This window comes from Podarcis muralis, chromosome 1 (assembly GCF_964188315.1).
Source record: "Podarcis muralis chromosome 1, rPodMur119.hap1.1, whole genome shotgun sequence".
NCBI lineage: Eukaryota > Metazoa > Chordata > Lepidosauria > Squamata > Lacertidae > Podarcis > Podarcis muralis.
In genome coordinates this window covers 69577787-69594775 of record NC_135655.1, presented here as the reverse complement: position 1 = coordinate 69594775, position 16989 = coordinate 69577787, and the positions used below count along the sequence as shown (strand labels likewise).

Genomic DNA, 16989 nt, shown 5'->3' with positions numbered 1-16989 from the left:
CTGCAGCCATTGGCACCGTCATTAACAATTTAAAGCATGGCTGCCTTTATCTTCCTTCCCAGTTACACACTCATTATACTTGCTTTTATTTATTAGAAATCAAGTCCACTGCAATATGTTTCTGTTTCTTCCGTCCAAACTGAACACAGCTCGTGAGATCGCAGCTCTTGATCATTCCACGGAAGACACGAAGGTAGCCGCTCACATACTTCACATCCAATCTCTTTCACTTTGAGCATATAAGTATCAATCTTTTTAAGAAGAGAAAATCCAGCTCAAGGAAGTACAGAACAAAGAATTTCTCTACCAAACCCCTTCTTTTCAGTGACTTTGAGCCATACCTTTCAACACTGTCCAGGAATAAATCAAGTGTTTTTGTTTTTTAAAACCTATTCAATTATGCGTCAGTACTGCCTAGTGCTATTCCTGATAGAATTTCTTGAGCCAAGCGGATAAAAAATAATATCAGGATGTGTCTTGGAAGAAGAAGAAAGGAGGACAATAATATTAACCTAATAGATATGGGAAATAGCAATGCTGACAGGTACTTGCAGACCTGAAATGAATAACAGCACTTGCACCCACAACACACACTGGCTGTGTCTGGACATTATGGTCGACTATGGATTATTGTGAGAGGACTGAGCCTAGGCGATCCTCAGTCCATGCACTTCTTCTCCCATCTCCTCCTCCAATGCAGCTTTCAGTCGGAACTTCTCATTTCTGATTTCATTTAACCACTGTTTACAATGTCCCGTCTGTGGTTGATCTTACATATCTTCTGTTGAAACAAGTCAGCTTCAACTGTGGGTTTCAAGAAACCAGCTTCATAACCATGGTTGAAGCCGACTTATTTCAGCAAGCCATAGTTAATGCTACCTATGGTGATTGGGTTCAGGTGCAACAAACTGTTTTAAACGCAACAGCTTCAGAATTCCTCTTTGTAGCCACATCTGAGAAGAGAGAGGGTGGGACTCGCAGGGGTATTGTGACTCTTTCCAAACACAATAAATGAATCCTTATCATTATGTACAAACACAGCCACTAACTGTTTCTTGTTGCTGTTTGCAAGCCCAAAAGTGGCTGAAATTAATTTACGTACACACAGCCAACTTTACTAACGTCGGTATAAATAGGTCTTGTTAACTTCAAATTCCATACTGAAATCTCACCTGGAGGTTATAATGATGCTCTTTCCATCATCTAACTATTTTTAAGTGTTGCGCAAGTGTTTGGTGCAAGTAGATTGAACAGTACTCTTGAATGTGGGAACCCAGCCTCAAGATCCCGGCACTTTCTGGGTGGATTCGCGTAGACTCAGTTGCCCCACAGGGTGGTTGCAGGACTAAAACACCATGCTGATCTCCTTGGAAGATAGCTGGAAGGATACAGATTAATGAATATACAAATGTTCAGTCCAAGTCAGAGGCGCACTTGCACTGGGAGGTGGGGGGGGTCAAATTTATGATCTGATGTGGATTAAACAAGAACTTCCAGTAGGAAAGTCACATTTACAGAGCACAGCTACCTCTGAACTTGAAATGTGAAGACCTAAAATGCTTCCCAAATGAAATCAATTAATCCTCCAACCGTGATAAATTCCTTAACCATTTGAGAGACAGATATTTCAGACTCTCTGACCCTTTATCACCAGACCTAATGGACTACTTTATTAATAATGTACTGCTCTTAAAAGGAACATTTTTTGAAGATTCTGTAGTTCCAGTGTTTCATAAGAGCTGCTACAGCAAAGAGATTGATATTTTATCATCTCTTGTGAGTGCAACATGGACACTGACTGCAAGTCCATAGAAAGATAGTGTCTGTATCCCTGCGTTTCAAAGATTCTTCCATACTACAGTTAAAAGTAAACCTTTAAGTGCATACTTTTCATACACATTCATCCCCCTTCTCCAGTGATTAATGCTAAAACAGAGTATCCAAACTGATCCCAACAGCAACATCTGGAAATTAAGAGCACAACTTGAAGGAGGGATCCAGCCTCAGGTTTTATTTATTATGTGTTTGTTCCCTAGAAAAGTTCTAGGAACTGGGTTTGCAAGCATAGCCAGTCAAATGATTGCTGACATCCTACCACAGCAACATGCATGCAATTGCCGTTGATTCAAATGAACCTTAAGCATAGCCCATAATCACAGGATTACAGCCTTGATGTTACCTTAAAATAAAGGAAAGTCTATTCCAATCAATCTTTTCAATGGCATGCCAAGCGCTTGACAAATTTCAGCTCACTCTTCCTCACACCCACTCTCTGAATATTCCAATGTTTAGAGTACGAGACAGAAAATATTTACTTGCTCACTGTAACCTAGGAAACCTGTGGCAAAGTTGTGCTTTGAACCCAGGTCTTACAAAGCAAATTCTCTGTCCAGTGGATGATCCAGGCTCTCTGCTGTCACATGTATTCATTGTTATGGCTCTTAGAACACCTCATTTTCCTTTTGGGTGGAGAAAATAGATTGGTTAAAGTACCACTGACTCAAGACCCTGAGGAATAAATTTCTGTCCAGACATACTGTATGCTTCACACATTTGAACTGCCTGTTCTAAGACTGTTGTTCTAAAAAGCCAGCGCTGTACTTAGTGTGGGCCCCCAAAATAGCTATGCTTTTAATCACATACAACCATTCAGTTTATTACATTCAGACATGTGCCATCAGCCTTGTTCACTCATGTTAGGTTGACATTTACTTCTAAACCAAGAATTACTTTTAAACCAGTACTACCAGTTTGACATATGAGAATCCCCAGTATTTAGTGATAAAACTGAATTGTGTGTTCTTCTAAGATGTTGTGATATTACTACCACTACATAAACAAAATGTTTTGGTGGCGTTCCTTTATGCTATACCAGAACGACAAACTTATCTATTTCTACTTTTACTGCTGCTAAAACTACCTTTTCTTTTCTCTTTTTTTTTCTGGCATTGCCAATGATAAATACAATTAATAAACTGATACTCTTAACACTCATTTTGAACAAAGTATCTTCATTCTTCCTAGCAGACTGCATAATTTTCTGAACTATGTACATTACAGAGTCCCTCAGCAGCAATGTATTTCTAATTCTTTTTGCAATTTGCCGCAGGTAATTACAGATAACTTTTACCAGGATATCTCCTGGAAATGCATCTATTCCAAAGCAAAGAGATTTATCATTATAGGAGGACTGGTGGGACGCACAATATACAGAAGTGCCTGTTCAATGGCTCCATAATGTTGCACATGCATATCGTTTTCTCAAAGTAGAAAGCAGTCAGAGTGGTGCTTAAGGTGACATTTTAGAGTGAGTCACTTGCTTTCCCCCCTCATCCATTTCTTCACTATCAATACACCAGATATCTCCCATTCCCACATTTCAATACCGTCAACACCCCACTTCAGGTTTGTTTTTACTCTGTAAGTGCCTTCTTAAATGCCTGTAAGTGTCCTGCTAATGGTATCTTACATCAAGTGGATTGTCCCTTCTTGATCAATTTATCTGCAAGCTTTGACTTTCACTATTATTAGAGAAATCTACCCCAACGTCAAGTGCCTGGAGTTCTCTAACTAATCTTGATGCTTCCTGCTACTGTGACCTTTGTTCTGTTCAAGAGCTATGGATGCTACAATATGCTGATCAATGTCTTGCTCTATAACTGGCCGATGTTTCCAACTGCTAACAACCTTCATCTGTATCTACTCTCCTTTACATATTGTTACTTTTTTAAAAAAAAAATCATTCAAGAAAAACACAGTGCTAACTAAACAGTACGCCTAAGTAACACCAGCGATTTATGCCTTCTGCAATTCCAAAATGAAATGAATTAGAAGCATCAAACTGAAATCTACATGCAAAGGCTGAATTTTCAAACTGAAGATTCCAACACTAGGATCTTAAACTCAAATACAGGATTTGGAGATTAGGTATAAATAGTGCTTTTCCCAGAATCATAGAATTGTAGAGTTGGAAGGGACCACTAGGGCTTTCTAGTATAACCCCTGCAATGCAGGAATCATTTGCCCAACGTGGAGCTCTAACCTATGAGCCTGAAATTAAAGGTTTCATGCTCTACCAACTGAGCTATCTTTTGCAGAAGTTTATGCTGTTAATGGAGTGATTTTGGGGGATATGCTCACGTCTCATGACAGGTGAATATATTTGGAATTCATGTACCGTATTGGCTTGAATACAAGCCGCACCTTTAAAATTCGGGGGGGGGGGGGGAGAATACTCGAATATAAGCCGCTCCCTTAAAATTCCACAGGCACTCAAACCCGTTCCATTTTACCATATGTCTGTTTCAGCAGCGATATTGTAAAAGCTAATTTTTGTGAGGTCACAAATTTAAGCCGTACTTTAACTTTTCGATGGTCAGAATTGGGGGGGGGGGGAGTGAGGCTTATATTCAGGCCAATATGGTAAATTTGAAATTTATATTTAAAGTTCTGGAGACTCCATTTAGGAGCAAAATTCAAATATAAATACCAAATTTATATGAATTCCAAATATATTCACTGTCATGGTGACCATTTGATCTAAGCTGTTGACCACCTTTTTGAATGACCAACTCATTTGACTTCCCTTGCCCATCAGACCTTATATACAAACAGGGACTGGGCAGATTCAGGGTTTGATATTTGCAGTTCAGGTTTCTGCTATTTCATTCTCTTCTTGGTATTAACGGGTGTAGAGGTTTGCACCATTTTGTATAATAAGTATTTTGTAAAGGATTGCAAACGCAGTTAACCTACCCATTCCTCTAAAAATTATTTGATATTCATTACTCCAAGCATCCAGCTTCTGGCAAAGTCCCCCCCCCCTCAAAAAAAAAAATGTAAACAATGTGGTCCACGGCTATCAGCAAATCAAACTAGGTAGTAGAGGCAGAGTAACTGTCAAAGTTCCTTTATTAAGGAATGGTTTTAAAACAGATTTATCAAAGCACTTGAGTTTAACTTGTTATGTGGATATTTAATTTGGCGGCTGGAGTGGGGTTGGAGTTCTATTATTTCTGAACTGCACTCCTCACTTACCCCTTTTACATATGAAACAATGTTTCTAAATTCCTGCACACAACTTCATTTTGTTTTCCTTCATGTATTAGTTAGATTACCCCACCACCCAAAAAATCTAGCAGAGATCTCAGGCACTGTTATGCAAGTCCTATTGATTTCAGAAAGACCGTCATGTCATGAAATATTTGTTTTTGGCTTTGATACCAAACTCCGTCTCAACGGTGCAACACCTTCAACTAAGTGTGAACTAAAAGAAACAACAAGAAACTCCAACCATAGAAGATGTTGCTTTCCTCTGAACACTTGAAACTCTGAAGGGAAACAAAGAAATCAGTACAGTTATTGTGGACGAGTAAAAAAATAAGGTCAGCCTGCCAAATATTTCTTATTCACATGGAGGTTTGGGCCTGATCCTAATCATGTGTACTTGGAAGTAATACATAGGCTACAATGAACCCTCCTTTCTAATAATAACGTTTAGAATTATAAGCCAACAGCATAATTTATGCACTGCTTTCAATGAGCTCAACTCTTCAGTAAGTGTGCATAGCATTGCAACCTCAGTACTCTTATGATGTGCTTCCTTATGTATGCAGAGCTTACTCTCATGTAACTAAATTTGTTGCGTTATGCCATCTGTTCCATGAACCACAATAGGTAAAAAGTTAAAGGATCCCTGGACGGTTAAGTCCAGTCAAAGGTGACTATGGGATGCGGCACTTATCTTGCTTCAGGCCAAGGGAGCTGGCATTTGTCCACAGACAGCTTTCCGGGTCATATGGCCAGCCTGACTAAACCGCTTCTGATGCAACAGAAGCCAGAGCATACGGAAACACCATTTACCTTCCCACTGCAGCAGTACCTATTTATCTACTTGCACTGGTATGCTTTCGAACTGCTAGGTTGGTAGAAGCTGGGACAGAACAACAACAACAATGTTCATTCAGCAAGTGTCTAACATCAGCAAGCACTTTGAAGTACCTTTGCTAATTCTGCCAGTTTTTTCAGGAAGAAAAGGCGTGGTCTGATAGAGATGCTGTTGCCTGTGGTGTGTGCACTCATCCCTTACTGGCTCCAGGAAACAGGGTTTGCAGGTTTTGCAGTGCTTCAAATACCTGAAACACCTCTTTGACCAAAAGCAACACCGCGACAAAAGAAGTAAGTGGAGTTTCTGGGGTGCTTAACGAAAATGAGTGATACCACTTTCAACTCTCTCTGCAAAGCTGCTATCTCTAACCTATACAAATCTATACTAAATAACTATTTTGTTCATAATTTTAAACCACTGTTATTTGAAGCCATATCTATTGATTATTGAAAAGAGACTAGAACAAATGTTGGACGACTTACTTTTTAAGCACCAGTGCATTTTCATAAAGTCAAACAGAACTGGTAGAAAAACTTCTGTCATCCCACATGTCCAGTTAATACAAAATTCTAGATGGCAGCTTTTACTCGTGCATATGGCTGACAGCTCAAACTAAGAATTTTAGAGACACTGTAATACACTTAAATAAACATCAAAGGAGTTTTAAAAATACAGTAAGGTTGCATACTTTCCTGAGAGTACGTCTCACTGAACTCTGTGGAACTCTCTTCTGAATAGATATGCATAGGACTGCACCGATGTAAAGCATTGCACTGCTAAACTTATGTAAAGCAGATCAAAGCAGTGTATGCATTAAATACTGCAATACTTTTCAGGGGGGCTCCCAGCATCCAAATTAGGTACACCCCACTACATGCCAGGGAGAAAGACCTAAATGATCTATGGGCAGACACAAAATTTCAAAGAACTTCTGTCATCCTGAAACACATCAGTGCATTAACAATTTTCTTAAATGCAAGCGTGTTGCTTTATCTCTGTCCCACCCCACTCTCGTGTTAACTTACCTTTGATAAAAGAGACACGAATGGTGCGATCCTATGCATGTCAGAAAGAAGCTCCAGCAAGTTCAACGGGACGTATTCCCAGATGCTTGTGTAAGACTGCTGCCTTTAAAAAAAACTGAGCTAGCCAATGTTGTAAATAGCAACCTTATGCAATCAACACTGCTTTGTTTTAATATTCAGAGCTGCCTTAAATAATACACCAACTGCATGAAAAGTTATGTTGAGCACTTTCCTCAACAGCAACATTATTTATCATCCTAAGTGGGCTGGAAAAGAAAAATAATGCTGCTGCTGATCTCCACACTGAAAACCTGGCCATATCCAGTGTGGGATATTTTTTTTCACTGTCTCCCCATTGATACCCTAACACATACCCCAATACATGCTATTCAGCAACAGATAGCAGAAACTGTCTGCTGTTACTTGGTAAATGCAGGAGACAACGTGCATAAATGAAACCACCATATGCAGAACTAATATTTAACCTAACACACAACCTCTCCCTGGAAGTATGTTCTAGTTCACTTTGTGTCATTTTTGAGAAAATGAAACGAACAGTAGAGGGGAGGGAGGATTCTGAACTCTCACACTTCTTTTAACTTACTAGCTGCCCCTTCGCATTCCAAGCGCAACATTTCATACGCTACCCTTAAACTTGACCAACGATAACCTGTAGCACAGGCACCCCAAGACTAGCTGAAGCAGATATATCACACACACAAACAATGCTTGTAAAACAGCATGTCTTTCTCACTTACCGTACTTTTCCTAGAAACCACCAGTGTTAAGGTGCGTCTCGCAGGTCACTTCACAGTCACACACAACTATGCCACATCTGCCTTTGAACCCTCTGCTGTACTTGTATGCTATTCATTTACTCTTTGCAAGGGATAAGTTAGCCTCAGAAATTAAAACAGGAGGAGTTCCCAAACACACACACATACACACATTTATGTTTAAAGAAATCAACTCTTTCCTACCAAAATGTCTGTTCCACGAGCCGTTTAGTAGGTGCATTCACAACTGTAATTATTAAGCTTATAGCTACAGAGAAAGAGAAGCATTTTAGAGATGAAGAGTTCTGAATACTCTCTCAAGTAGCAAACGAGAGGGGGGGGGGAGAGAGGGAGAAACTACACTAAGATGACAAAAATAAATTCAGCAAGCAGGGTGGCAATAAAGGGGGGGGACCCTCCCACAATTATTTTAAAATTAAACAGTTTTTAACTTGTTAGCTTTCACCAGAACCAAAAGTAAAGCAGCGTGAGTTGCTTCCCCCCTTTGCCGATCAGCCAGAGCAGAGGAGGGAGCAAGCTGTTATATCAGACAGGGTCATAAAATGAACGGGAGACAGGAGACTAAAGCACGCTTAAGGTTCATTCGCTGCATGTAAGCAGCATACGTGAATATGCTGAGTGATGCCCACAAAATCTCAGCTCACCTACCGTCCTCCTTGTCCAGCACCATCATCTCAGGGTTCAGAGGAAGTCGGGGTGCAGATGCTCTGTCTCCAATAGCCTCCACTCAAGGCAGAAAAGAGCTAGTCTACGTGGGAGCCAAGATGAGCTGCCACGTACGGCTGATTGTCCTCTAGCAGTGAGAGAGCTCTAATTATCCAGTTGTCCAGCTTTTAACCTAGATTGCACTCAGTTAGAATTACCTTCAAAAATGAAGCACTTTGCAGATACAAAAGCAGTCTCACCTACTTTCGTACCTTGGAATTGCAAGGAACTAAAACTGCAATTTAGAAAAAAAGGGGGCGTCAGAGCTGTTTCTTTGGTTCTCACCTTCTAAATGGCTCAATTTGCACAGTATAATCTGTTTTAATGTAATTGCATTTGATAGCCCATAACCTTGGCTGTTGCAACTATACAGCTTTCAGCCTTATAAAGTGTTTTCCCCTTGGATTTAAGCTGAATCTCAATCTAAAATTACACTCAAAGAGAGGGAGGAGGGGGAGAAAAATATCTGAGCCTAGCTACTGCTGCCTCTGCTTCTCCATTTGTGTGAGCTTTGCACCCTTGCTGCTGAATAAATGCACTCATTTCCCAGGGACACCCGCTTATTCTTCTGTCAGGTTTTAATGGAGAATTTAAAGCTTTCCAGCTCAGCAGCACCACCTGCAGCACCGTTTGCGCTATAACCAGAGAGCACCAACTACGTTGCGTTTCTATTAACTTTGTCGTTTTGATGCTCTCCATTTTCATTACATTGGTTCATTTATTTGATTGAGTGCACCTTTGATATGATGCTCAGTAGGAGAGAAAAAAATATCCTTAATATCTGTACAGTAAACTACCATCTGCATTATTAATCGTACTTAGACACACACATCCCCCCCCCCCCCCCGCAACACACTTCTCTTTCTCTCCTGCTTACTTTGAAATAACTGGTTGCTTCTAGCAGGTCATAGTCTATCATTCAGAAACACAGTTCTGTACACTGTAGTAAATAGGAGTTTCAGGGCAGATCCCCCCCCCCATTTCCCCCTCCCACTTTATTGAGATGGTAAAACACCCTCGGGCTGTTGTTTTAATATACAGTGTGAAATAACTTTTTGTAGTCTTACATGTGTGGGTGTGCATGGGTGCTATTTCACATGCATGGGTTCCCACAAAAAAATTAGGTGGTAAGTCATTATGCAAAAGACTTTATCATCTGAATAATATATATGTGACTCTTCCACCCTAATCCTACAATCGTGTTATATTTCTATGTTTGCAAGCCGTTCTGGCAGCTTCCTCTGTAAAATCACTTGGTTTATTTCTAAAACACGCCCCACTTTGACATTTTGACACAACACTGAACACAAACTACAATATTCACATCAATATGCTTTAATCTAAAACTTGAACTCTTGGGTACAGGGGAAGGTAGTGAACTGGGAGACCTTCTACCCATGATTTTTTCACTAGTAACACCTAGATATGGTGAAGATGGGGAATCCTTTACTAGCTAGTTCTCGCCTGCAATTCATTCTTTCCACACTGTCTCACTATGATAGTTTACACTGCTGGTGCTGAAACCAAGATCTGAACCGAAACGCTCCTTAGTTGCACACATAAAACGTACTCTCAGAAGAAGCGTTCAGATTTTTCTATCACAAGAAATAAGGGTTACACTTACAGGATGAGGTTCTTAAGTACTCAGTGCTAAAGAACAAGTTTCCGACTGCCTTTTTAATCCCAGAAAACATTTCATTCCAGTTTCTGCTATACTTCTCCCTCTACTTTACAACAGATACAAGAGTCATCTTTTAAAAGCACGATAGCAAGCTCAAGCCAGATACCCTTAATACCTATTTTAATTAGATTCCTTATCCTCAACTCAAATGGCTTTGCCTTTCCCCTTCATTTTGAATGCTTAATCCTAACAGTCCTTGAACGTATTTGATGTTAAATAGATCATTTTGCATAGAGAATCATTTCATTCAATACTTAAAACTTCCCTTCTCATTTGGCCACTGCCCATCTGCAAACGAGAATTTTTTTTATGTTATAGCATGAATGCCACAACTGTCAGTGGGATTTTAATGCCACAATCCCAAAGGCACTTCTTTTCAGAAGGCATGCCATTATCATTTCCAGCAATCCTAAGCATCCATAGTTTTAGATCTGGTCTTTAAATGCCCTCAGAAAGCATCACTTTTGCCAAATTGAAAAAGTATACACAGCATCTATTTTGTCAGGTTTCATCCTGTTCGAGGTTCTTTTAAATGAATCATAAAAGCAAATATAATACTTCTCTAACACATTGTTAAACTTTAATAGCTATCAAATTTTAAGTTTCTTGAAACACTGCTTCCCTCTTTATACCACCACAGATTTCCTTCAGTAGTATCCTTTAAGAGATATCCAGACAGAGAGAGAGAGAGACAGAGTGTTATTACATTTCATGGGAACAGGAGACTTAAATGTCCCCTAAGCCCATCCCATTATTTTAAACCTCAATTGAAACTACAATGAGAATCAGTACGCCAACACAATTCCATCTGTTAATTTTACCCAGTTCAACATCTCCTCCTCCACTGTTTGGCATCCTCACCCCCAGCGCCCATGCTCTCTAAAATGCTAATATACTAAGGAAAGGATCCAGCCAAAGTTAAGCATTTTTAAAATCCCTTTGATCTCAATGGAAGAGTGAAGAGCCTGCTTTAAAATCTCTCCTCCTGAAATCAGTGTGAGTGAAAAGTGCTTAACTTCGGCCAAACTGTAGCCTCAAATTATTAACCGAAGCACCTTCAGTTAAACCAAGGTTAGAATGGGTCATATTATTCTGCACCGAATTGACTGAGTGAGTAGGACTTGAATCCTTTGCAATTCAAAAGCAGTCTGTCCATATTGATCCAACTTTGGATCTACACCTGGCACTGAGTTGGTTTGAACAGGCATAGTCACCCAAGAAGGAATAAAGATGAAGAAAATGAAATTCAGTTGTAACCTAGTCCACATGAGTATAACTTGAGTTCTATACATTCCAGGTCATAGAACCTGCTCCTTCAGCCCTAATTTTTGACCTTTGCTTCTGTCCTAAAATAAGATTCCCCATCACTACCTCAATATCACATTCTATTGCATCAATCTAATCACATCAGATCACTCTGGACTTATAGGACGTGATGGTACCTCACTGACACAACTTGACATGGTGCCAGGAGACATCAAATCAAGACTATGACAGTTTTGTCTTCTTGTCCTTTCACGTATTTGGAATATTACTGAGTCCTATCCCACAGAAATAGACTTTTGCCTGAATGTTAATTAACAAGTTACTTATACAAAAAATTAGCATTTGCCAAAAACACTGACAAAAAATATCAGATTTGAAAGAACAGCAACTGTGTGAACTCTATGCTTCCAAAGGTGGGACAAAAATTTAAAAATAAAATAAATATGAAGCCAGTTCTCCTCTCGTGCTCCAGAACTAGATCTGCAGAGATCTTAGTAATACAGAAAAAATCAGTGCACTGCAGTCTTCTCCTAGCTAGAGAACAGCTTTTAAACCATTAGCGTTGCTAGTTTCCTAGAAGATATCAAAAACCAAAGTTTGTCAAAGGACAGCCCATAATATTAATGGCCACTCCAACACCCACTTTGAAGAGAACAACTCTTATTTCAGAATTTGACTGTATTAGGTTTTTTTAATTGCTGATACTTTATGAGATGAAATGATAAGACTGTTAGAGGTAAAGTGACAATTTGACCTTCTGCCCATAAACAAGACTTCCTGAAAGTATCATTAACACGATCTCTCCACCTTAGTTTACAGAGGAATACCAAAGGCCAATAAAAACTTCCACTTCTCTCACTTTTAATGTAGCAATAGGACATTCCCTTTAATGTTTGCAGATTAGCAACAACTGGAGCCCAATCAAGAAGAAAGAGAAATATTAGTGTAGAACAGCACGCAAACCCCCAAGGGAGGGGGGGCAAACCTTCAAGTTTCTTTTCCCAGCTTCTGCCCTTAATTTCTGAGACACATTTCAACAGACGTAAATTTCTCTGCTGGAATAACTTCCTTGCAAACAATTCTGAAAAATTTCCCAGGCGCCGCTTCAGTTTGTTACTCTGATCTCCACATCCCTCTCATCAGGGGTTTGTTCCTTAACATTTCTTCTCTTTAAGTGCATCCCATTCTAATTTCCTCTTTACCTTCACTACCATCCCCATTATTTCCTTTTATACAGCCATTTGTGAGAGCTCCTGGAAGGAGGGCTGTTGAGAACTGTCTGGATAATCAATGTTTCTAGTTTCACTTCCTTACACCACCATCATTCCAGCCCCTGAGCTCCTTATGTTTAATGAGTATGTCTGCAATACTTGAAAGAACCCAAATACCCCCATTAGGAAACTCTCCTTAGATCTCAGTCTTTCCTAGTAGCTCACCTGCTTCCCTTACTACCTCTGTGGAGGCAGCATCATGCTGTTTGACCCGTCAATCAGATTTAAACAGATATAGGCTGGAAGGCTCCCTTTGGCAAAAAAAAGAAAAAAAAGTTAAGGGAGGACAGAATGTCACCCTGCTTATTATTTAAAAGGATCAAGGGGGAAAAAAGACCCATTTTTTTTGTCTAGTAAAACAAAATTTGTAACATTTCAACATCACTCGGATGATTTGGTGCAGTTCACACCATCAAAACCAGAGCAGATGGAAATGCAAGTAAAATCCCACAGGAACGAAACAGCAATGAATTAACCTTGCTTAATTATACTGACATTAGTTAACCTCTTACATCTTTGTCTTTAGGGGAATAGACAAGGCGGAGGCTTTTTAAAATTCATATGTAGTTACTATGGGGATTCGACCCAAGTCCTAAATGAACTTGTTCATAGATATGGCCATTATTTGTTATGACGGAGGCCTAAGTTTTGATGACTGGGAGGGAAAACCTCAATTGCTAGAAAACAAGATTGAGACAACAGTGTTTAAGTTTCAGATATCTGCTGGGTGGGGGGGGGGGCATGATAGCAACAAAAGTTCCAGTTTGGGCATATAGACAACTAGGCATAACTACCCTGAAAATATTTGAGATCTCAGTACTGGGGACAGAAACATATGCCACATTTCTCTCATAGAGATGAAAAGATATTTAATTCCTACCTGTTAATAACAATTTTTAAGAGCTTTTAGCAACCAGGAGCTAGGGCTTGATTGATTGATTGATTGATTGATTGACTTTGCCCCACAGCCTTGCTCTATGGCCTTACAAATAGCATATAAATTTTAACTATCATGCATTTTTCAATGTATGACAGTCAGATTCCTCTCCTGATTAGTGCACAGCCATAGATGGGTTAATCTCTGTAAGTGCGCAAAGTTCTGCCCTCTGGTATTAAGGCAGAGTCATGAAACAGGCGCAGGATTGTGCTCCCGCTCCCCCCCCCCACCCCAGTTTATATTGTTGGTTCTCAGCTTTCATAACTGGGTACATCAGTTAGAGAAGGCAGCACTTCCATTTTATTAAGCTTTATTCAGAAGATACATCCTTGGAAATGGAAAGTGTGTGCAAAGCAGGAGGATGAAACTTTTCTCTTACCATTATGTTCTTGCAGAACACAAAGGGATGCTACTTTAACAGAACTTTCATTGGGGCGGGGGGGGGGCGGGATGACAACTTCATGTCCCAAACTTCATGTCCTCCCATAACTTTATCAAGGCCAAAACATCATTTTACATCTAAGGACAGCATTTCTCTTTCATGGCGCTGAGCATCTTTTGATGCTTAAGGATGCAATGCAATGTCCTCTTACCTGGAAGTAAGCTCCAACGAAAAAAGCCTTTCCAGCCCTATAACTGAGTAACTAAGGAGAAATTATGAGAGAGCGCAACTCTGTGTTGAAACACTGGTGCTGCAAAGGGAAAGCATCAGTGCTCCCTAGCTAAGCTCTGTGAGGGAATATTTATGCCCTGATGCTTCGAATAAAAACTCAAAGACGAAAAGGTTGCTCATGAACGCGCCATGCAAAAATGGTACAGCGCCAGACATACTAAAAGAACAGTTTCACATATTAGGCTAGGAAACCATGGGAGGGGAGAGGACTCTCCTGCTTGGCCACTGTGAGAACAGGATGCTGGACCAGGTGGGCCAATGGCCTGATTCAGCACTCTTCTTAAATTTCACCCTCAGGCAGGAGCCACATCCAATCTGGTTCTCTGGCACATGTGTCTGTGCTCTACATGGGTTTTTGGACACCTGTTTGTTTGTTTACACTTGTACATGTTTTAGGTGTACACCTTGAAACCTTAGGTGCACACCTAAAAAAACCCAAAAAAACAGCAACTCAACACATGTCGAGATGCAGTGATGTCCAAGCATGCTGCATTTTGAGAACTATACAGTACCAGCAATCTTTTTTCCCAGCTGCAAAAGAAGAGAGATTTGTCTCACAAACAACAACAACCAAACCCAACAGTAATCCTTGCGCAATGAGCAAGAGAAGCTTTATTAGGTTTGTGCTGACAAATAGTTTTGTTGTAAAACGAAAAAGCAACATATTCTTGCGGGAGAGGGGGGAAACGAAAGCTCAAGCTTTGCTCCATGACGTTATTGTGTTGTTGTTTTTAAAGTGCAGCTGGGACAAAGGCCGCCTCAGATGGTTAACTCAAAAAAGTGCGACAGCCGGGTCTGACAGCTAAAATTACTGCTTAAGTAGACGCCACTGTTCTGAACTTATCCTCGCTTGAGTCTCAACACACGCCAACTTCCAGGAGCCTATTTACCCCTTGGGAGAGCTCCCTCCGTCTCTTCAGAGGCGACGTCCCTTCCTCCTCCTCCTCCTCAGCAATTGCCCTTTTCATTAGCTTATATAGACTTTTTAACTCTCGCCTCAAACTCCGGCCTTCCCTCGCTACCCCCAAGTGAGCCCTGCCTGAATTCCCGGCAAGTCTTAACAATAACCACACGCTTCTTCGAAACTTGCACGCAGTTACCACTCTCCCCCCTCCCTCCCTCGCCTCTCCACGCACACCTTGTCCCCTCAGCTCGGCCTCCGAAGCGCTCTCTCGAACATTTAAAAGTAGCCCCGTTTCCCCGTTGAAAACACCCGGGAGCCTTTTGGCGAGGCCGTTTAGCCAAGCCGGCTCTCCTCAATAAGAGGAGGCGGGGGAGAGAGAGCGAGGCAAGGTGGCGACATTATTTCGCGAGAGGAACTAATGGGTTTTTAAAGGACAGGCGAGCTAATCCGGGGACGGGAGAAGAAAGTGGCAGAAGCAGACGCAGCAGGCGGGAGGGAAGGACGGGACTGGCTTCCCTTCGCAACATGACAATTTCGGGGTCCTGTGAGGGGGGAGAGAGACAAGATAGCAGCACCCGGGCAAATCCTCGGAAGGCGGGAGGGCAAAGCGAGAGAGAGAGAGAGAAGCCGCGGGCTGCTTCTTTGCACAGGCGCCGAGGGGACGGGCCGTGCACTTTGCAGAAATGTCCCTCAGCCAGCCCCGCGCGCGCACGTCGCCCGGAGGCAGCCTCTCTCTCCGCTCGGACGGCTCTGGTGCCTTATTGCCAGCTGCACAGCAGCAGCAGCGAGGAAGGCACGGAGGGTGGAAAGGGCAAGCGGGAGCCACGCTCGCTCCTCGCCACAGCTCCCCCCCCCCCGCTCGCCACCGCTTCTGCTGCTGCTGCTTCTTCTCGCCCACCCCGCCGCACCCGCCACCTACCGTCCTCCTTGTCCAGCACCATTGTGGCGGGGATCGGCTGCCTCCGCCGCTCCGTCTCCGTGGCCGGCTCGCCCTCCAAGCCGCCGGTTCGCTGTTCCTCCGCTCCGTTGGAAAAAGGGCAGGCGGCGCCGGCAGAAGAGGAGCACGCGGGGGAGAGAGAGGAGTGTTTGCAAAGCGGGCCGCCCGGGAGGGGGAATGCGCCCGGCTCGGCGTCCTCCCTTCTTCTTCTTCTTCTTCTTCTTTCCCCCCTCTCCCCCCCACCCCGCCCCACACTCTCGCCTTTTCTTTCCTCCGCTCTCCCCCTGCCGCCCACCCCACCCCCCTTTTGCACATGCACACCCCGGCCAAGCCGGCTACAGTTGCACGACTTTTAACCCAGATCGCGCTCAGCTAGAATTACAGGAGGCGAACCCCCGAAGAGCCAGCTCGCTCTTGCTCGATCGCTTTCCCTCTCTCTCTAGCTTTCTCTCTCTTTTCCCCAAGGCGGCGGCGGCGGCGGCAGCAGCAACCTCAGAGACACCCACCCTCCTTCTGGGGCTGCAACTCGAATGCCAGTTTGGAAATGGCACGCATCGAGAAAAGGAGGGAGACGAATCGAGGGCTCTCTCTCTCTCTCTCTCTCTCTCTCTCTCTCTCTCTCTCTCCTGCTCGTCCCTTTCCCCGTAACCTCCACGCAGTCGAAATAATAACAATAATAACAACCAGAGCCCCCTAATGATCCTAATGCAAGCGCATGGGATCCTCCGCTAAACCCTCTTTGGCTGTTGCTACTGCAGAGCCGGACAAGCTTCTAAAGTGCTTTTCTCTTGATTTCACTCTAAATCTAAAATTATATTCAAAAGAGGAGCGGCGGCCGGGGGGGGGGGAGGCGGAGGAGAGGCTGGAAAGATGCGAGCCTATCGCTGAAGCAAATGCGCTTGCTTG

General features: G+C 42.3%; 1 protein-coding gene across 3 annotated transcripts in view; it reads right to left on the bottom strand.

Moving 5' to 3' along the window:
• The window catches only part of LMO1 (LIM domain only 1), a 104960-nt gene extending 88637 nt beyond the window's left edge, over window positions 1-16323 (bottom strand). The window contains exon 1 of one of the 3 annotated variants that reach the window (XM_028732150.2): window positions 16066-16323. In XM_028732150.2, coding sequence (XP_028587983.2) covers window positions 16066-16087 — 22 coding nt within the window. In that variant the 5' untranslated portion in view covers window positions 16088-16323. Of the gene's footprint in view, window positions 1-8357; window positions 8936-16065 lie in introns of those variants that run through there. The other 2 variants (XM_028732132.2, XM_028732140.2) reach the window with 2 other exon arrangements.
• Window positions 16324-16989: the final 666 nt, after the last annotated feature.